The sequence below is a fragment of the Artibeus jamaicensis genome, unplaced genomic scaffold (genome assembly GCF_021234435.1).
Source record: "Artibeus jamaicensis isolate MK-2021 breed Jamaican fruit bat unplaced genomic scaffold, CSHL_Jam_final contig_519, whole genome shotgun sequence".
Lineage (NCBI taxonomy): Eukaryota > Metazoa > Chordata > Mammalia > Chiroptera > Phyllostomidae > Artibeus > Artibeus jamaicensis.
Genome location: NW_026521871.1, coordinates 48,942,793 through 48,963,385, shown reverse-complemented (window position 1 = coordinate 48,963,385; position 20,593 = coordinate 48,942,793). Strand labels below are relative to the sequence as shown.

General features: G+C 54.8%; 1 protein-coding gene and 1 long non-coding RNA gene across 4 annotated transcripts in view; one reads left to right on the top strand and one right to left on the bottom strand.

The window, feature by feature from the left end:
• Positions 1 to 1,062: 1,062 nt before the first annotated feature.
• TTC21A (tetratricopeptide repeat domain 21A) overlaps positions 1,063 to 20,593 on the bottom strand; it is a 33,411-nt gene continuing 13,880 nt past the window's right edge. Inside the window, exons 10-29 of one of the 3 annotated variants that reach the window (XM_037148203.2) lie at positions 17,786 to 17,883; positions 17,407 to 17,607; positions 16,600 to 16,729; positions 14,263 to 14,420; positions 13,821 to 14,036; positions 8,806 to 9,044; positions 7,946 to 8,018; positions 7,725 to 7,835; positions 7,265 to 7,403; positions 6,991 to 7,094; positions 5,640 to 5,828; positions 4,633 to 4,743; positions 3,912 to 3,993; positions 2,939 to 3,089; positions 2,568 to 2,729; positions 2,261 to 2,453; positions 1,948 to 2,172; positions 1,540 to 1,660; positions 1,288 to 1,355; positions 1,063 to 1,191 (exon numbers count right to left, since the gene is read on the bottom strand). In XM_037148203.2, the coding sequence (XP_037004098.2) occupies positions 1,114 to 1,191; positions 1,288 to 1,355; positions 1,540 to 1,660; positions 1,948 to 2,172; positions 2,261 to 2,453; positions 2,568 to 2,729; positions 2,939 to 3,089; positions 3,912 to 3,993; positions 4,633 to 4,743; positions 5,640 to 5,828; positions 6,991 to 7,094; positions 7,265 to 7,403; positions 7,725 to 7,835; positions 7,946 to 8,018; positions 8,806 to 9,044; positions 13,821 to 14,036; positions 14,263 to 14,420; positions 16,600 to 16,729; positions 17,407 to 17,607; positions 17,786 to 17,883 (2,849 nt within the window). In that variant the 3' untranslated portion in view covers positions 1,063 to 1,113. The remainder of the gene's footprint in view (positions 1,192 to 1,287; positions 1,356 to 1,539; positions 1,661 to 1,947; positions 2,173 to 2,260; positions 2,454 to 2,567; positions 2,730 to 2,938; positions 3,090 to 3,911; positions 3,994 to 4,632; positions 4,744 to 5,639; positions 5,829 to 6,990; positions 7,095 to 7,264; positions 7,404 to 7,724; positions 7,836 to 7,945; positions 8,019 to 8,805; positions 9,045 to 13,820; positions 14,037 to 14,262; positions 14,421 to 16,599; positions 16,730 to 17,406; positions 17,608 to 17,785; positions 17,884 to 20,593) is intronic. The other 2 variants (XM_037148204.2, XM_053668955.1) reach the window with 2 other exon arrangements.
• Positions 13,162 to 20,422, top strand: LOC119051434 (uncharacterized). Its single transcript, XR_005082918.2, has 3 exons — positions 13,162 to 13,271; positions 15,141 to 15,248; positions 18,222 to 20,422. It is a non-coding gene; the product is annotated as an uncharacterized LOC119051434 (long non-coding RNA).

Sequence of the window (20,593 nt, the reverse complement as noted above, 5' to 3'; positions counted from 1 at the left end):
GCTACGCTGTTTTTCTCCATTATACAAAAATATTTAAACAGAGTTATTACATTTTTAAAATGCTTGGTTACTATCATCGGCAGGGCTTTGTAGCATGATTTGGGAACACTCAGATGTAGTTGAATTTCCGGCCACAGATGGGGCACTGAGATGGAGAGAGGGGAAGGAAGGGGCTTAGAAAGGTCACACAGGGAGGTCCTAGACCTCCTGACTCCCAGTTCAGAGTTCCTCCCCACGCCGCCCCAGGTCAGACCGGCCCATTATCACCATCCTGAAAAACAGGAAGAGAGGCATCCACAGTGAAGGTGACCTCTACCAACCCCTTGTCAGTTACAATGAACAATATCCATCTAAACAGGGACCTCGATTTTGGCCCCGGAGGTAGGGTTTCTGGAGGATGAATTAGTCAGTCAGTGTCTTTTACAAAAGCTGAAGTGGGAACTATTTTTTTCTTGGGATGCATTTCCCTGTACTAGGCAAGGTCATCAGGTTTTCCCCAAACCAGTGAGGACCAGGAGAGGCCAGCTGCAGACTCGGGGAGGAGGAGATGGAAGGCATGGGATGGAGTGGGCCAGGGACTCTCTCTCCTCAGCACGGCTGGGGTGCTCATGCAGCTAGCTAGCTGGTCCTCGTGTCTGTCTCACAGCCAGGGAGGACGCAGCCAGGGAGGATGCAGTGAGCACCTCTGCAGGGAGGAACATTGTTCCTTTGGCTCCAGGACTCAGGGGACCAGGCAGGACAGGAGAGGCATTTACAGGGCTCACATCACAGTATTATAATAGCTGTAGGGTGTTTTTTTTTTAACCCTCTCTTTGTTCCCTTCTGCCCCCTCACGGGGCCTGGGTTAAAAGTGGGGCCCTAGGAAGGTGCCCAGTGAGCTGAGCAGAAGCTAAGCAGATTGATGTCCCTGTTCCCCAGGGCAAAACTGTTTCTTGTGCCTGGAAAACATAAAGCTTTGTTTTACGTCCCTTAGACCAGAGGAGGCGTGGTTCAAATAAATCACACACTACAGAAATGGGAAAGAATACGTTCTTTTCTGAATCTATTCTCCACTGACCCCCACCCCATCCCCCCATGCAATTTCCATTGGCTGAAGATTCCCACTGACCGCAACTAGGGCCTCAGAGACCCCTGGGCCTTTTCCAAAATCTCTTCTCTGATTTTGGGGTAGTTGGGGTGCTCCCTGAGGACCTTGGACAAGGAGAGAAAGGGTGTGAAAGCAGCAGGAGGGCTCCCCGCCACTGCTTCCCGCCACTGCTCCAGCCCCTCCCTGCCATCGCTGCTTACGTTGTGGCAGACTTCGATGGCCTCCAGGAATCTCTTGCCCTTCAAGTAGTTGAAAGCCAGCCTGTAGCCTGTCCAGGGGCAGGGAGAATACAGACCAGGTGAGTGGCACTGCCAGGACCTCACCCAAGATCCCCTCTGGTTCCCAGAGCCAGCCAGGCCAGCACATAGGCCTTGCGGTCTGGGGTCAGGGTGATGGTCCAGCTGCCAACTCCCTCCCTCCCACACCCACCTGGGCCTGGACGGCTGCCTTACCAATGGCAGGGTTGGCATAATGACTGTACTTCCAGGCCAGCTCGTAGTTGGTGGCCGCGTCCTTGTAGGACTGCTCCTTCTCCATGATGAAGCCCATGTACTCGTAGGCCTTACAGCAGGACTGCAGAGACAGCGGGTCAGGGCCTCCGGGGAGGAGAAGCCACATCCGGTCCCAGCGCAGCCCCACAGACCCCTGAAAGCCCCTCCAGCCATGAGCCCTTCCCAAACTCTCTCCTGATGCCACGTCCCAGATGGCTGCCCAACCTAGCATACCTCTTCTTGCCTTGCTGGTGCTGTGCTCCGTTACCATTCTGCTCTTGTCCTGCCTCTTCTCACCCCGCTCCTGCCCCCATCTGCTCTGCCCCATTGCCCTCCACCCCACCTCCCCGACCGCAGCACAGCCCTCGCCTTGTTGTACTGCACACAGCGCCGCAGCAGCTCGGAGGCGAGGTCGAACTTGCCGCCCTGGCAGTAGATGTCTGCCAGCAGGAGCCAGCTCTTCTCCAGGTCCTCGGCTTCGGCCAGGGCCCACGGAGCCTTGGCCAGACGCTTCAACTGTGTGCGTGCCTTGGGGACCTGCTTCAGCAGCATGTAGGCCTGCGCCATGGCCAGCAGCGCAGGGACACTGTCCTTCTGTGCATGGAGTGGGAAGCAGGAGTCTGGGCTGGGGTCCCCAACATCCCCCACCTGCCCACCTGCCACGCCCTGCCAGCCCGAGCACCTCCGCCTGCGCCATCTCGATGAAGGTGCCCAGTGCGGTCTCCATGTTTGCCTTCTCCCTGGTGGCCAGCAGGCAGAGGCCCTGCAGCAGCCGCATCTGGGCCTGGCCCCAGGCGGTGTGCGGATAGAACTCACGCAGCAGCTTCTCGGCGGTGCGCACGCCCTGCTGCTCAGATTCCTTCCTGCCGGGGGAGCTGTGGTGGTCGGGGGAGCCTGAGGTGGCAGGCCTGCCCGCACTGCCCTCACCTGGCCTGGACCCGGAGGCCACAGGCTCTCTCCACCCTTCCCGGGGCCAGTCAGGCCCTTACTTGCTCTCAGCTGCAGCACTGTCGAAAGCCTCTCCTCCCACTATCTCGTTGTCCGGATTCAGACAGATTTGCACCATGTAGTAGGTGGCGCTCTGGCCCCAAGTGCTGTCCTTGCGAGCTTTATTTAGGAACTTCAGGGCTTCATTGGGCTGCCCTATATGCCTGTAGTGGAGGGGAGAAAGCCAAAAATCAAATGGGGAGACCAAGGCCCGGGGAGTGCAGGGACACACAGGGGCCGCTCCGTGGGCCTGCACAGGGCAGGGGCTGGATCGCTGCTCTCCCTGCTGCTGGTCTGGAAGCTAAATTTCCGCTTCCCCAGTGCTGGGCAAAGCCTCCTGACCCTAACTGCTGGCACACCCACCCCGACTCACCAGTGGTAGATGCCTGTGCAATAGTTGAACCCTGGCTCCAAAAGCACTCGGCTAGACATCTTTCTGGCCAATTCAAAGAAGGCAGGGGCATCTTCCAGTTTGCCGCTTCTTCGTAGCAGATCGATTAGCTTATTCAGCACAGGAAAATTGTCTAAAATAAGAGCAGAGACCTCCAGGCTGGGAGAGGCAGGAGGAGCAGGAGACACGGCCCGTCTGGGCTGAGCAGGGGCCCACCAGTAGCACCGGTGTCTCCACTGGCCTCCAGTATCGACAGAACAACAACAGCGATGCTGCAAAGTGGTCATAATCCTTGCTACCAGTCATGCTGAACCTGGCATTAAGGGTTTTTTTTTTTTAACCTGTATATTAACTACACAATGAAGTAGTTACGCTTATTGTTCCCATTTTACAGATGAGGAAATGAGACACAAAGGAGTTAAGAAATCTGCCAAAGTTTACACAAATGATAAGTGGAAGACCAGGATTCAGACCTAGACATCCTGGCTCCAGGACCTGGACCCCTAACAGCTGTGACCTGCTGCGTCTCTGGGCAGACCGCTGTGAAGCCGGCTGTGGGGTGTGGGGTGGACAGTTATGCTATAGTAAGATGCAGTGGCCACGCATACTAGGTGAGAATTTCTAGCCACTTCCAGGTGGCTGTGACCTCAGAATGGGACTTATGTTGGTCCCCAGTGTCTGTGACGTGGGGACAGACAGTCTGTCCTGGGTCCACTGCCAAGCACTGCCCTGCCTGAGACCAGGAACTGGCCCCTTGGACTCGGGAAGGACCAGCACGTTCCATCGGGGCTTTATCAGTTTCCTGCTTCTCTGGGAACAATCAGAGAGGAAGGGGCTTCCTCTGCCCAGTCAGGAAGGAGGGGAGAGGGCCCACCCTTCTGCAGGGAGCAGCCCTTGCTCGGTGGGAGCTGATACGGGCAGTCCCAGGGGCAGCAGGCTCCGTGCAGGCAGCTACCTGGTGCTTCCTCCAGGACTTGGTGGTAGAGATTGATGGCAGCTTCGTATTTCTGTTTTCTAAACATCAGGTCAGCCATCATCTATCAGAAAACAACACACAGTGCTCCAGAATTCCTGACAGCAGCTTGTGTGGGCATGCGGGGAGGCTGAGGGGGAGGCGGCAAGGAGAGAAGAAGGTCAAAGAGGACTTCTGGGGTAGCCTCCCTGGGCACTGGGAGAATCTGCCACAGAAGGAGCCCAGAGGTGGGACTGCCGGGCAGAAGGGGGTGGAGGCATTGGAGTGAGGCTGGAAGTGGGAAGGTAAGGCCAGGGCCGGACACCAGTGGGACCTTCTGACAGCTACAAAGCCAGCCCCTTCACCCATGTCTGAGATTTGCTGCCTCCAGGCAGTGGAGGTAGAATGGGGGCTCCCCTCTCCTGCTGGGGTTGAGGGGTAGGAGCTTTCCCCACACACTTCCCCAACCCCCTGGAACAGGTCCCAACCTCGCCTTCAACTACTGTAGGTGTGGTTTCCTCTCCAGGGAATCAGCCCCTGGATTGTCCCAGGAGGCAGAGGCTGCCCCCTGCTGCCGGCCCTCCCCTCCAGCCTGGATGAAGGACAGCGGGCCCTCGAGTGTCTCCTCCAACGGACAGGCCTGGCCATCCAAGGCTAGAGGGGCTAGGAAGAAGCCTGCAAGTGGTCATAGGGAGGCTGGGGAAGAGGCGCGGGGGCCTCTTACCACGGAGGCGGTCTCCTGGTTCTTCTCGGTCTCGAGGAGGACGGCACAGTGCTGCTCGCACAGGTCCAGGTGCCCCTGGAGCAGGGAGATCCGTGCCAGCTCCAGCACCACCTGGAACGAGGCTGGACATAATAAACCAACCCAAAGCATGAAAGGAAAACTCGGGGATCCATGCCTCCTTCTCTCATACCCCAGGTCTACCAGCCGTGCTGCCAAAAGATGTCTCGGATTCCCCGGATGACTGGCCCTCTTCTCCCACCAGTGCTCCAGCCATACCATGCGTTTCACCAACGACCCTCTCAAAGCTGGGGCTGGGTACCTCGTCTTCGTCCTTCAGCTCTGACTCTGACCTCACCTTCTCTGGGAAGCCTTCTGCGCCCCAGACTCTGGGACAGGTTCCCTTCTTCTGAGTTCCCATTGTGTCCTGACCCACGTACAGGCACAGGGGTCATGGTATGAGAACTGCACGTGTCCTTGTCTACAGCCCTTTGCCTGAGGCCAGTCTGCGGGCGGGGACCCGGTCCTGCCCCACTGTGTCTGCAGAGCCCGGTGTAGTAGCTGGCACTATCAGAAATCTGTTAGATGAGTGCACACTCAGTGAATGAATGAGTCTGTCACTAAGCTTTTCATTTACTCCCGAAGCGTGAACTCGAGCCGCCATTCCCTAACCAGAGCCAGACCTGCCTCGTGACTGCAGGCCTCCTTAGAAGCCTGGCCTGGGCTTCATGCCCGAGGAGTCCCTGGCAGCCACACTCTCATTGTCTTCCCACGTTCAAGGGGGACCTGAAGATGCCAAACTAACGTGACTCACACGTCTTCCCCACTCTACCCTCCACAAGTGGCTGTTAAAGGGGGGTGTGCCTTGCTCCAAGGGCTGTAGGGGGGAGCCCTGGGGTCCGATAGAGCAGGCTCCCCACACCAGGGTCCCATGCCCCTGATGCCCTTGCCAGGGAGCCTGGCAGGGCCTTGTGCCCAGCAGGAGCAGCGTCTGGCTGCGAGGACCCGACCTTGTTGTCAGTGGGCACGTGAGACAGCGCGTCCTTGTAAGACCGTGCCGCCTTGGTGTACTCCTTCTCCGCCAGGTGGTGCTCCCCGAACTGGACGCAGATGGAGGCTGCCAGCTGCTTCTGCGAGGGCATCACCTCTGGCTGCTCCAGGGAAACACGCTTCAGTATCCGAGCCTGGAGGTCCAGGGCCTTGGGAGACCGGTAAACTCATGATCAGGAACCTGGGGCCTCTGTGCCAGACCTCAGGCCAACTCACAGAACGCGGCCGGCTCCCGCTGCAGATCCGGCAGTGTTGGAGAGGGCGGCTCAAGGGCCCTTGAGCAAATCTGGGTCACTGTGGACATGCGAGGCCACTGGCTGAGCACTCGGGAGGCAAGCTGGCACTGCCTCTGGGGCAGGCGCAGGGCAAAGGTACTCAAAACAAACCACTACTGTGCTCGCCTTGTTTATCGGTGCCCATCACACCTCGACCCTTACTGTGCGGTCCCACAGGCTAGAACAAGTGCACAGTCGGTATGTGATGCAGGCCGTGTTGTGATGGGTGCCTTTGTTCTGAAAATTGCCCTGCTGGGAATTCGAGGCAGCCCCACAAAAGGTTCCCGACATAAAATGACCAAGTGAGTAACCAGAGAGCGTCAGGCAAGAGGACATGGTGACATCAGGCTTAAGTTTGGGGAAGAGGGCGCAGATCAGCACTGGGTTCCCCAGGGGCCAAACAGAGGAGTGGAAACCCCGCAGGGAACAACGAGGGAGTCACTGAAGCAGTCAGAGAGTGAGCTCTCCCTCCACAACCGCAGAATGCATGCCAGGAACAGGCGCCGGGCCGCGCCCTTGGGGAGAAAGAGGAAGGCGAGGCGAGAATAGCCAGGAATTGTTCCATCAGGGGCAGCCCCGTGGGGAAAGAGCAGGGCTTCAAATCTCAGTTCCACCACTTGCTAGCAGGGTGGCGTTGGGCACACTTCTTAATCTCCTCGAGCCTTACCTGTTACATAGCAATGCTAGAGTGTTCTCAAAAGGCCACTGCGAGAATTAAGTCAGAAAGCAAACAGCCCAGTACAGAACCCAGCAGACAACTATGGGCACTGTCAGCATCACCACCAGCGTCCTTGAGGACAACGGCGTTACCTTGCTCCCTGCCTTCTCCAGCCCAGCCAGGCTAAGAGAGCCTTGGTGCACCAACAATGAATGAGCAAGGGTGGGGGAGAAAATGGAGAGTGGAGCTCAGAGGGACAGCCAAGTCCCCTTCTGAGGACCAAGCCTGGAGCCTTCCAGGCCTGCAGTCCTCTCCTCCCCTCTTCAGCTCCTATCAGCAAATGGCAGGTAAAGGGCTCCTCGTCTGCTTGTCAGTTACCTTGTTCAAGGTTTCCAGCACATCTTCCTTTTTATGGCTCTTGTAAACCTTCGCCAGCAAAAGCAAGCACTTGACATCATTCATCATGGATGGGATGTCTGTGACTGCCAAATGGAAACGCAAATGAGTGTTCTCTGCCCTCTGGGAAGCTGGGTGGGGGCAGAGGGCGTGCTGGGTCCAGGACCTCCAGCCAGTGCACAGGAGGAGAGAGAGCAGGTGGGGGGCAAGGCGCCTGCTCCGAATGCCAGGGGACTGAGTTAGAATGCTGCCTCACCTAAGTCGTGTTCCAGTGCCTGCTTCAAAACCTTTTCTGCTTTGTTGAACTTCTTTAACTTCAGGAGCAGCTCGGCCAGATCGCAGCACAGAAAGTCCTGGCCGCTGATCTTCTGGGCAGCCTCGTAATAATTAATGGCCTTAGTGCAAACAGGAAATATTGGCACCAGGCCTGTTCTGCACTTGAGCACCTCAAGTTGTATGCCCCTCAGCTGCTGCCACACCTTGTGGGTCTCTCCAGGACACAGAATAAGATGAAAGGGCCCTCCCTGCGGGCAGGGCTCAACCTTCTACTACCCAGCAGGTGTGGGGAGTGGAGGAGAGGTGCCAAGTTCTCCCCTCTGCATCCCATTCAGCAGAGGTGGGGGGGAACTCAGCCACGCCCCTCCCACCCAGGCTCCCTCCCCCACCTTCCCTGCTGGGCTGGTCCTCCCCACCTCTTCCCGCCAGCCCAGCCTGACCTTGGTGTACTGGTGGGTCTTCACGTAAGCTTGCCCGATTCTGCTGATCAGGGAGGCGTCGTGTGGGTTCTTTCTATAGGCCTCGTCATAGACCTCTAGGGCCTTCTCGGGCTGTCGGGGAAAGTGCCAGGGGTCTCTCTCTCCTCTCCCACTGGAGGAGTGGCACTGGGGCCACTGGCAAGTGACGCCGGGGCCGCTTGCCCCATGAGGCCCTTGCTCACCTCCTGAATGTTCATGAAAGCATCGCCCAGCAGCAGGCTGGTTTGGGGGCCAGGCAGATGTTCACAGAGCTCCCTGCAAAGGTAAACAAAAGCTTATCTCAGCGCTGTGCATCCTTCATATTCCTGAATCCATCTCCTCCTCTTCTTCCCGCTAATTCTGGTGGATAGTCGTTCATTCATTCAATCAGTCACTTGTTCATTTGTTCATTCACTCATTCACCCATCCAACAGTCACTGAAAGCCCCATGTGCTGGAGGCATCGTGGAGCTGAGTTCAGGCTTCTCCTCATCTGTCACCTGGACCATGGCCACAGCCTCCACCCAGCCCCCAGACCCCTCTCCACGAGGCAGCTGCACAGCTCTTTTTAGAACTCCCATCTGACCGTGCCGCCCGTTTACGGTTTCCCTCCGCTGTTGGGAGAGTCTCCCCACCGCCCCTCCACCCAGCAGCACTCCCCTCCCACCTGAACTGCCTAGATGGAGTTTTGCCTGAGGAACGGGACGGGGAAGGTCCCTCCAGGTCCCAGCATGAACTTATAGAGACAGCGGCTTGGGGCTTCAAACCCACTCTCCATCTTCCTCCACCTCACATTAGTCACGTCCAAGTCACTGGACGTTTCCTCAGGGACGGGCAGAGCCAGGGGCCAGGGCATAAGTTCATTCCCAAGGTTCTCCCCAAGAAATGGGAGCCGTGTGAGGGGGAGAAATCGAGGGTCAGGACCGATTCAGCTCAGTGTCCTTAGCACTCAGCAACGAGCCAGCCTGCCTGACTGACCATGCTCAAATTCTAGCGCACAGTAAATGTCATACTGTCACCAAGTGCCCCCCGAGGCGCTGTCAAGCGCACTGCCTGCGGCTTACTGGTAGCATCCGATGTAGAGGCCGACGTCTCTGCGAGTCTGCAGGTAGATGTTGGCCATCTTCTCCTTGGCTTCCATATAGCAGGGCTGCTTGGGTGTGATGTTCCTCAGCATGCTCAGTGCCATGTCCACGTTCCCCTTGCTCAAGGCCAAGTCCACGTTGGCGATGGTGATGCGGATCTCCTCCGGCGTGCCGCTGAACTCGTTGATGGCATCTTGCATGACCTTGGTGGCCTCATGCTAAGACATGGAAACCCAACAGGCCCTCCGTTTGCTGCCACACACCGCAGGTGGCCTGAGGACATCTTAAACCTCTAAGAGGAAACTTAAAGCCGTCACCCTTCCCAGCCCGGCCTGGGAGAGGAACAAAACATGGAGACGGCTAGGAGCAGTCCTGGTACACGGAAGCCACGCAAGGAGGACCTGCGGCTGCCTGTGGGAAGGCTTCTGTGGCAGAAAGAGACCACCTTCATGTCTGGGGCCACTGCTCTGGCAGGGGGAAGGTGCCCAGGTAGCCTCGGGGTACGGAAACCCCCTTGGCACCTCAAAGTCTTCCCACGGGAGACCTATGGATGCATCTCCTTGAACCTCCCTGCTTTCGATCACTGATATTTTCATGTTATGGCATTGGGTCTATAGAGGTCTCTGAAAACAATATCTTCACTATATTTCTACCTTTGATGATGATTATTTTTTAAATAATTTTTATTGATTTTAGAGAGGAAGAAGTGGGGGAGGGAGGGAGGAAGGGGGAGAGGGTGAGAGGATTTGTTCCGCTTATTTATGCAATCATTGGTACGCGCCCTGGCCAGAGACTGAACGTGCGACCTTGCCTTATTGGGATGATGCTCCAACCAACCGAGCTGCCCGGTCAGGGCCCGTACCCGAGTATTAATGCGGACACTCTCTCTGCCGCCCGCGTTGGTGCTTTCTGCCTTACACTCGGCTTTCCCAGCATTTCTTCCTCAGCCGCTGCTTTCTTTGTTTGCCTTATTGTATTCGTACCAATTCTTTTTTTTTTTTACAGGGTTTTATTTATTTATTTATTTTTTAATTTTTTAATTGATTACGCTGTTACAGTTGTTCTATTCCCCCTTTCATTCCCCTCCACCCTACCCCCCATCCCCACCATTACCCCCCCTTTAGTTTATGACCGTGTGTCTCAAGTCCTTTAGATTCTGTATTTCCCATGCTATTCTTGCCCCCCCCATCTATTTTCTATCTACTGTCTATGCTACTTATTTTCTGTACCTTCTCCCCCCTTCTCCTCCTCCTACTCCCCTGTTGCTAACCCTCCTTGAGATCTTCATTTCTATGTTTCCCCTCCTGATCTGGCTGTCCTTTTAGTTTGCTTTCGTTTTAGGTGTGGTTGTTAATAACTGTGAGTTTGTTGTCCTTTCACTGTTCATGTTTCTTTAACTTCTTTTTCTTAGATAAGTCCCTTTAACATTTCATATAATAAGGGCTTGGTGATGATGAACTCCTTGACCGATTCTAACTTTTATCCTGGAGCTCAGGTTTTGGAGCAGAAGCTGTAGGGGTTCCATGATTTATACCAGAGTGAGTGTCTTTTTCACTTAATGGGTACATTTATTTCATTTATTGTTTTATTATCACAGATAGGTGTTCTTGGGCTTTTTGTAAATGTATTTATTTTTTTTTTTTTGGGATGTGGGTGCTTCTGCGGGACGGCCGGCTTGCCTTGGAATACGTGGGGCTATTATTTATTTTTAACAATATTTTATTTATTTATTTTTAGAGAGAAGGGAAGGGAGGGAGAGAAATAGCCATGTGTGGTTGCCTCTCACACATCCCCCACTAGGAAGCTGGCTAGCAACCCAGGCATGTGCCCTAAATGGGAATCAAACCAGCAACCCCTTGGTTCGAAGGCCCTTGCTCAATCCACTGAGCTACACCAGCCAGGGCTATTCATTTATTTTTTTATGCTGCTTGTGGTTTGCTTCATCTCTGCCTTTCACACGTGGCTTTTCTTGCTTTTCTTCCTAACCTTGATTAATGTGGTGAAAAAAATCTTTTTCATTCTATTATAATCTTCTTTCTATCAAGAAACATTTTGTGTAAACTGCCCTGGCTGGGTAGCTCAGTGGATTGAGTGCTGGCCAACCTGAGGGTCCCCGGTTTAATTCCTAGTGCGGGCGCATACCTGGGTTGTGGGCCAGGTCCCCAGTAGGGGACGCTAGAGAGGCAACCACACGCTGATGCTTCTCTCCCTCCGTTTCTCCCTCCCTTTCCCTTCTGTCAAAAAGAAAATCTGACAAAAGAGGAAATATTGTGTGTAAACTACTATTTATACTCTCCTCTACAGAGGTGGAAAATCACACGTACACAGTCCCCTCACCACCGTTCCTTTCTGTCTTTCTTCCTGGATCTTTTCATGGGATATTAGTGTTATTTTGACTTCAATAACTTTTATTTCAAGAACTTAGCAATTATACTGGCTTGGAGTCAAAATTACTATAATTCTTTTAATGGAGTTATATTTAGATTTATTTAGATTTCGTCTGTGTTTAAACAGACTTAATTCTGTCCTCTTTTACTTCAATTTTTTCCCACTCACACAAACTTCATTTTACTTCAGGTTTTGGTTGTCTGTATACCTACAAGTAGACTTTTCAGAAAAGTTTAACTAACACCGTGATTCTTGAGAAGCATCCTTTACTGTTTCCATACGTGAAGGATGTTTGGGGGGGCATCCTTCTCCTGTCTACACTTCATAAACATCGTTCCATTGTCTCTGGATTTAGTACTGTTGGGTTCAAGAGTCTGAGGCCAGGTTGGTTTCTGTCCTCTGCCTGGATACATGTGGGAGCCTTCATCTGCATCACTCATCCTTCATTTCCAGAACCTCGTAAAGATACTACCATTAGGATATTTCTGGTCTTACTACTTTACTGCTGTTTCCCCAGTACAGAGGGCCTTCCTGTGATCACGTCTTTCCTGAAGGAACTGTTGTCCCACTACGTATTCAATGTTTTCCGTGTCTTACTGGTGCTCTTTGCCAAAGGAACGTGGACCTCGCCTTTGTTGGAGTCCTGTTGTCTGTCTTGCTTGCCCCTCGTCCTCTCAAATCCCCTCAATCATTTTCCCGGTTCTCTCAACCCTTCCCTCCAGTCAGAGAGCTTCAGCAAGGGCTCACCTACGTTCCACTCTTTCTCAAGAAAGTATACTTTTATAACGGTATCCTTGTTTTCTGTGGTTACTTTCGTTAACTCTGCCAGCTGACTTTTTGCCTTCCGTCTTATTAGAAACCCTATCTCGATCTCTTGTGTTCGACCCTGAGCTCATTTTACAAGACTCCACATTCTTTTTCTTTTCATGGAGTGCAGAAAAATTTTTTGAAAAAAAATTTCTTCTATTTTTTATAGTACTTTCTCCTAAAGTATAATCTTGCCTTTTGTCTTTTCCCTTTCTTTTCCCTTCCCTTCCCTTCCCTTCCCTTCCCTTCCCTTCCCTTCCCTTCCCTTCCCTTCCCTTCCCTTCCCTTCCCTTCCCTTCCCTTCCCTCCCCTCCCCTCCCCTCCCCTCCCTTCCCCTCCTTTCCCCTCCCCTCCCCTCCCTCCCTTCCCCTCCCTTCCCCTCCCTCCCCTCCCCTCCTTTCCCCTCCCCTTTTCTCCCCTCCATCCCTGACCTGTAGTTCCATGTTGGACCCCTTCTGATCACTAACGGGAACAGTTCTATCTAACCTTGCCCTTTTCTCAGAACTGGGCTGGGGAGGGAGAATGTCCTGGCACAGCTGCCCTGGGAGCACCTCCCCCTTAGCTTTCTCCTTTGGGGACGGCCTTTGTGAGAGGCTAGGGTCAGGACGGAACCGCTGGCTCACAGATCTGTTATCTTGGCTGAGCAAGCTGGGAAAGTGATACCAGATTATTTCCCTCCTTCGTTTCCTCTGGCCCACTTCCCTAATAAAGACATCCGGGCCAGAGAAAAGCAGGGGCTTTTCAGAAGGGAGTTCTTGTTCGGCAGCCCTGCCCTTCTGTGGAAGTGCAAAGTTCCTCCAGGAATGTCCCTGCTTTTCCTGTGGCATGACCACAGGCCCAGTTCAGAAAGTTTCAAGCAAATGCTGGAACCTTAGGACCAGGGAACCTCCAGGGCACCCTGCTGTCTCTGTCACCATGGTAACTTCTGAAAGGACAGGGTGGGGTGGGGGGCGGCAGCTAGTGGCCTTGCTCCCCTTTATCCCCGGCCCCATCACAGTGCCTGGCATGAAGCAACAGCCAACAGCTGAACAAATGACTGACTGTTGACCATCCTTCAAAGATAGCTGTTCTCTAATTTTGCTGCAGGTGGAGATTCCTTCTCTACGTTTAATTCTTTTGTTTCTTTCGGCAGGCTGAAGGGAGGGAAGTACCATAAACAGTCTTCCACATCCCCATCGTCGTTGCCTGGGAGGCAAATTTTGACTTTAAGGACAAAAGGCCTCATGGGCTCACTCCTCAGCTGTGCCAAGGTAACCACAGGAGGCAGGAGGTGGCAGCCCTGGTGGCTCATGGACATGGTCTTAGAGCTCTGCTGACAGCCCCCTTCCTGGTGAGCAGGCGAGTGGGTGAGGCCAGGGAGGCCCAGGGAGTGGGCGGAGTCTAGCTCCCTCAGCCCCACCCCCCACCCCTGTGCCTGCCAGACCTTCCAGGGCGCCAGGGCTGCCTCACACAGGCTGCACCATGCAAAGCTCCAAGGGGACCAAACTTGTAAAGGCTGCGGTGTGACCGGCAGCCACTGGAAGGTGCACACCGCCTGATCTGCTCGACCTGACATCCTGACAGGGACAGTGAGGTGGGCAGGGGACAGATTGGGTGGGTCCCAGTCGGTTTGAACTTTTATCTTGAGGGCACTGGGAGCCACTGAAGCCTTTTGGGCAAGAGAGATAAGTTCTCAAATGAATAGAGGCTCATATAATAGCCCGAGTATCAGCCGGAATCAAAAGGCCTGGACCACAGGCCTACCCCGGACCCCCAATCCGTGCCCCAGCCCCACGGGGGAAGAGCATGGCCTCTCTTACCAGCTCCCCATTCATTCGGAGGGCGTCTGCCAGCTCCAGTAAGATGGACACCCGCTCGCTGGGCGGCACGCAGGGCCCGCGGGGCTTCTTGCCGTCTTCCATCTTCACAGTTGGTAGTTTTACGATCATTTTCAGTGTCTTTATGGCTTCTGCATAGTCTCCGGACTTGTTGAGGGCCCTGGCCTTGATGAAGTGGTACAAGGGGTGGTCTCGGACCTAGATGAGCACAGCAGAGGGTGGGGCTCTGGGTCACGGCGGCTGCTCACAGCACCCGGAGTGGACGGAGCCACAGGAGCCCACTGAGCCCGCCCCCACCTCTGGGTCGGCGGGAGGGTCTGAGGGATGCCAGTAGCTCCTGGGGCTTCTTGCCCAAGGCGCGGGGGACAACAGCTAGCTCGGCACGGGGACGCTGAGTGGGTAACCCGGCACAGAGGACGCCCACCTGGAAGTTGTGGCTGACGCCCAGCTCCAAGCAGTGGGAGCACATGGCAAAGTTGCCCTGAGCCAGGTAGACCTGAGACATGAGGAGGTGGGCGTCTGCGGAGCTGGGGTCCAGTTCCAGGCAGCGCTGCAGTGTGCTCTGGGCGTTCTCCAACTCTCCTGGAAATGACACACCAGCCTCTGTGCCCAGGGAGCCCTGGGGACTCCTGCGACCCAGGGCCTAAAGGCAGAATGAACTTTACATGTCCCGTTACCAAGAAGTACCCAAGCTGGGCATTTTACCCAGTTCTGTTCTGCTTCGCTCGGAGCGCTCCTCCTAAAATGAGAACTGCACAGTTTCTGCCTTGACCGTGCCAAAGCCAGGAAACCTGCACCTCAGTGTGACACCTCCCTCCTCTCTGTAACCCTCAGGGCGACAGCCATGGTACTCCACTGTGCCCGCTGGAAGCTCTGGGGACACTTCTCTTTTTTTAAGATTTTCTTTATTTTTGGAGAGAGGAAAAGAGAGGGAGAAAGAGAGTTAGAGAAACATCAGTGTGTGGTTGCCTCTCACACACCCCCCACTGGGGACCTGGCCCGCAACCCAGGCATGTGCCCTGACCAGGAATCAAACCAGCAACCTTTTGGTCCACTCAATCCACTGAGCCACACCAGCCAGGGCGGGGCACCTAAGTCCTGATTCCCACGTCTAAGAACAGAACAAACCCTAATAATAATGGCAACCAGACCTGCCACAGCTTACGAAGCACCCGCTGCTCACTGCCGGCGCAGGCAAAGCTCTCCGGAAAGGCTGGTTTAATGTCTGCCCAGCCCCCCAAGGTTGGCATTATTATCCTGGACTTTTGTGTGTTTTTTTAAATATATATTGTTTATTTTTAGAGAGAAGAGAAGGGAGAGAAAAAGGGAGAGAAGCATCCATGTGCGAGAGAAACATCAATCAGTTGCCTATCATTCGTGCCCCAGCTGGGGACCGAACTTGAAACCCAGGTATGTGCCTGACTGGGAATTGAACTGGCGACCTTTTGCTTTGCAGGATGACACCCAAATCCACTGAGCCACACCCGTCAGGGCCATTATCCTTGCTTTTGGATGTAAGACTGGGACACCAGTAATCTAAGTCATGGAGCTTGGCAGGGACAAAGCCAGCATTTCAGTCCAGGGCCCTCCAGCTCCTGAGGCTGAGCTCTGAATGCCCTGGCACGGTGGGGCTGGGAGGCCTCCCTGCAGCCAGGCTGGCCCTTGACCATGGCAGTGGCTTCCGAGGGGTGGGGTGCAGGGAGCCGGGAGGAGAGCCCTCCTTCCTCAGCAGGGCCCTCCACCACATAACCTAGTGGGTGGGAGCGCCTGCTCCCAGGTCCCGAACTCCCCTCCTTCCCTGTGTGCTGCAGACATGTGAAGACATCGCCATGGTAACGCAAGCAGCTAGAGCCCATGCTCTGGCCCTGAACCTGCTGGCAGCTGCCCGCACCCCTGAGGGAGTGCCCTGCTCTCACCTGGTACCCGGGAGACCTTGAAGCTGTGGGAAACCCGATACCCCACAGACGAACACTGGGAGGGCTGAGGGTAGAGACGGGGAAGCCCCAGAAAGAGTGCAACCCACCCGACGCAGAGCCAGAGGACAGACACGCGGTGGCAGCCCAGGTCCTTTGGAATCCCCCAGAACTACAGAGGTCAGCCTGGCTCTCGGGCAGACAGGTGAAAGGCCACAGCGAGAGAGAGGACAAGAGGGCACCCACCAGGGCTGGCTCCCTCTCCCCATCTCTCTCCAGGATCTGGGTCTTGACACGGGAGAAGGAGGCCACTCTGGCCACCCAGAGGCTCTGAAAGACCCTGTGCCATTGGCCATGGGGGCCTCCCTGGGAGGCCTTCCTGACCACCTGTTAAAAACAGCAGTTCTGTCACCTCTTACCCTGCTTCGGTTTACTCCTAAGGAACAACACAATGTGCTTAGCTGTTACATCTTTACTGGAATACAACCCCCTGAGGGAATTTCTGCCTTTGTGACTGCTACGGTACCCTGGTACCCTTGTGTCAGGGCAGTGACTGCACAGAAGAGTTCAGGGACTGTCACCTGGCACAGGCCAAGCTGTCAGCAAAAGGCTGGGTGGGAGAGCCCCCTGCTGGTGAGGGAGGTCAGGAAAGGTTCTGGAGGGCTGGAGGCTGGAAGGAGTGGGCAGGCCTGGTGAGTGTTAGTGTATGTGTGAGTGTGTATCAAGTACCCCAGGCAGGCAGCCCGTGGATGCTGACTCAGGGGCAGCAGTCCACCAGGTGTCCGAATAGCTGAACAGATGTGGGAGGACTCAAGTCCCCCCCTGGCCACCAGGACCCTCGGGCTCACCTGAGAGATACTTGACCTGAGCCATCACGTACAGGGGGTCAATCAGAGCTGGCGCTGCTTTCATGACAGGACTCAAGATCGCAGCTACTTGTTTAAGAAGCGGAGACACGATCTGGCCGGGTGACCGGGGCTGTGGGAACATAGGGGAGTGGCTGTGAGCTTTGTCCCATCCTGGGAGAGGCCCCCGGAGCCCTCAGGAAAACTCTCCTAGTGAGGGAACTTGACTCCACACGTTTACTGTCCACTCGGTACTAGCTAGTGCCGGAGCGTAAGCCCCAGAGAACGGGGACTTTGTTCTGCCCACGCCGTGTCCAAGCACCCAGCGCAGGGTCTGGCACGTGGCTGGCCAGGCAGTGCACATTTGCGGAATGACTCATTACGAGGCATGAGGCTCTATTAGGTGAGTCAGATAGGATCCTTGCCCACCAGGAATCTCGACTGGCTGGGGAAGCAGGGCCAACAAGTAAAGACTATAGTGTGTGTGCTTCTTAGGAGAAGGGAGCCCAGTTCTTCTCCAGGATGAAGGCTGTGGCATGGCCCGGGAACCCACTCCTCTGAGTGAGGTCCCTGGACCAGTAGCACCGGCATGAGCTGGGGGCCTGGGTGAGATGCAGGCCTTCTACCAATACCTGCCCTGGGACAACTCCCAGGCGACATGCGTGCTGCATGTGCGAGTTGGAAGAGCACTGGGCTCCCCAGCTGCCTGGGGCTTGGAACAGTCTGGTGGCTGGCCACGGGAGCTCCCTGCTTCTGCCCCGACCTGTATCCCAGCCCCATCTCCCCCATGAAGATACACCTTCCTCTGACCTGCTTAGGGCAGAAGAGCAGGTACTCCCTGGCGATGCAGACCAGGAAGAGGGGGTCCAGCTTTTCCAAGTACTCGGAGCCCAGGGGCAGGCCCTGCATGCTGGAGAAGTGCAGCTCCGCTGCCTCCCTCAGGAGCGCTGTGACTTCCTGCTCCCCCCTGTGCTTCCTGGAGGCCAGGAGGGCTTGGAGGAAAACCAGCACCTGTGAGATCAGGCCCAGGTCTCAGGACCAACGCCAGCAGGCAGGCTGGTGGCCGGGGGGTTGGGGGGAGGCAAAGCAGAGGTCCAGGACACCTTGGCTGCTCTCTACTAGAGGCTGGGGGTGGGAGAAGGGCAGTGGACACACTCCTGGGCAACCCACGTCCCCAGGGAGCGCTGACCTCCGATGTCCCCAGGGACTGCTGCACCTCCTTCAGGAACTCCAGCTGGTGCGCAGCCTCGTCCAGGTGGCCCTCTAAGATCTGGCACCAGATGATCCCTGGGAGGGCAACAGAAAACGATGAGCAGCCAGCTCCGAGGCTCTGCCAGGGGTCCCACAGGCCAAGGAGCTGGGGAGACAGTGGGAGGAAGGGTCTCAGGGCAGGGGACCTTTTCCAGCATCCTCGTGCAGAGTGACGCAGGCTCCTGGCAAAGCACTCAAATGCCAAGGCCATGTAGAAAAACATCTCTAGCTCCTGTTCTGGCTCTAACCATGTCTCTCTCCAGAGGCAAACGCCAGTAATGAATTGGCTTATTACTGTATACACACATTTCCCTGCCGTTCACACAAAGCTACCCCTTTCTCTTCAACCATTCTCTTTTGCTATTCCACTGTAGGTGTAACCACTTACTCAACCATATATAGCCCCGCGGATGGGTGCCTCGTCTCACATTCAGTTCGTGTTTGACGATTAAATATCGCACGGCCGTGGTGAGCATCTCTTGTGTGTTCCAATTCTTGAAGTCGAGTGGACGGGTCAAAGAGCACGCATTTCTAAACTACCAACGGATAAGGCCAGCCTGTCCTCCAAAGATATTTGAACTAATATCACTACCAAGAAACTGAACACAGCCTTTCTGCACAGCCTCGCAGGTGTGCCCTGCTCTGTGCCAGTCTGAACAAGTGGGTTCTCACTCGTTTGAATTCACAGTGTTTTAATTAGAAAGAATGAACCATCTTCTCAACAACTTAATGGCCTTTTCCTTTTGTACAGTGAATTTTCTGTTCACCCTGTTGCCTGTTTTTCTTTTAGGGTGATTTTATTTCTCTTCACATAGGACAGACCCTTTGTAACACACGTTTTCTGTTCATCTGCCATTTACCTTTTCACCATTTTACAGTGTCTTTCACCATTTCAGTGTCTTCTGCCAGCCATTCGTTTAAATTTTTGCATAGTCCAATCAGTAAAATATTTGCCTTCACAGCTTTTGAGCGTGTGGTTCTGCTTAGAACCCCCCAGGGAATCCAAATCTAATTTAATTTTTATGTTTAAATGCTGAGTGCATTTGGAATCAGTTTTGAGTATGGTGTTGCGAGGAGTCACCTTCGGGTTTTTCTTGGTGGACAGTCTGTGTCCGACCTCGAGTTCTTGAAATTCTATTGGCCTGAAATGCCATCAGAAGACCTGTTTCGGCCCCATTTTCTCTGCTTGCATCTACTTGTTTGTTCCAGCGCTGGCCTCGGGCGGCCTCGACTACTGTTGCTGGGTGAGATGTTTTGAATTTGGGAGGACAGGTCTCCTCTGTCTCCGCTGTTCTTCTGTGCGAGCGGTTCCTCCGACCAGTTTGGCGTTTTCGTTTCTGACTGTGTTCCTAATGACCATCTTAGTTTCCAGTTCTATCCATCCCACTCTGGCTCATCTGTGGAATTTTTTGCTTTGCCACCACTTTTTAAATTTTCAACAACTCTCTATTGTTCTCTAGCCCTCCCCCCCCCCCCGCCCCCGCAGTGGCAGGCTCTGTACTTACTGACGCCGCAGCCTCTGCAGCCAGCCAACTCCAGAGGTGTTTGGTGGGGGGGGGAGTCTTTTCTGTGCCGGCCTTAACTCTGCCCCTCGGGAGCCCTGGCTTTGCTTGCTCTGCTCAGCCCCTCAGTCAAACTGCTGCAAGATTTACAAAAGGACTGGACGCACAAGTACTAGCCATTGGGCAGATTTCCCAAACTGTTAAGGTTACTGATGTCCTCAGACAGGCCAGATAAGATGGCGATTCCAGGGCCCACTCGAGTGGGCTTGCCCGGGGCCAGAGTGCGGCGCCTGTTCCCTGGACTTCCCTTCTGGCTGACCGGCCGGGGTTCTCCCTTGAATGAGGAAATGGGGAAGGACTCAGCTTGGTGGGGGAGTGTTTTAGGGGGTTTTGCCTGTGCCCTGAGCAGCCCAGTCCTTTTGTCCTTCATGCCCCTGTGGTGGTGGGAAGTCCCCGGGGGCTCTGCTCTGCTCCCTGGTGAGTCTTCTGGATTCCACCCCCGGTTGTCAACAATCCTCCTGTAACCTCCCTGGCTGTCCCACGGCGTATTTTGCTCCCTGCCTCTGGTGACCCTTGTGTTTTCAGTTTTTGTTTTTCCTGGAGCTCTCTGGGGAGAGCTGGTCCACTCGGTCTCCAGCTGAGCTGTGTCCGCCCACGCTGGCGCTCAGGCGTCCAGACTCGCCCGAGTGTCTATGCAGGGATGCCATCTGCTTTACGTCTTCTAGAAATGTGAAGTTCCCGAGGTTTCTGGTCCCCTGACAACACCTCTCCCTACGTCCACAGCTGCATTTGTCTTTGTAAGATGCCTCCCGCTGTTTTCATGGGGTCTGGGGTGAGGAGGAGGCATGGACTGGATAGTCAGCCTGACACGCTGAACCGGAAGTGAAAGTCGACCACTCTGACGACTGGGTGGCACAGATGAGCAGCCCGGAGCGCACAGAGAAGTGACGTGCCCCCAACGACAGAGCTCCTCAGAACCAGGGCAAGAAGCGGGCCCATCCCGGCCACCAGATGGTACGGCTTCCTCGACCCAAAATGAACACTGCTGGTTTGACTTTGCCAGAGACCGTGGATCTTTGCAGGGCATTTAAAAAATGTATAAAATGAAAATCAGGCTCTGCAAAATTCATTTGACATTTTCGTAAAGAGGGGAAGCGTCTGCACAGACAGGGAAGTAAAACTCTCAGAACGACTCACTGTGGTGGCCTTTGGGCTCAGGGGCCTGTGGAGGGAGGGTCTCCGGA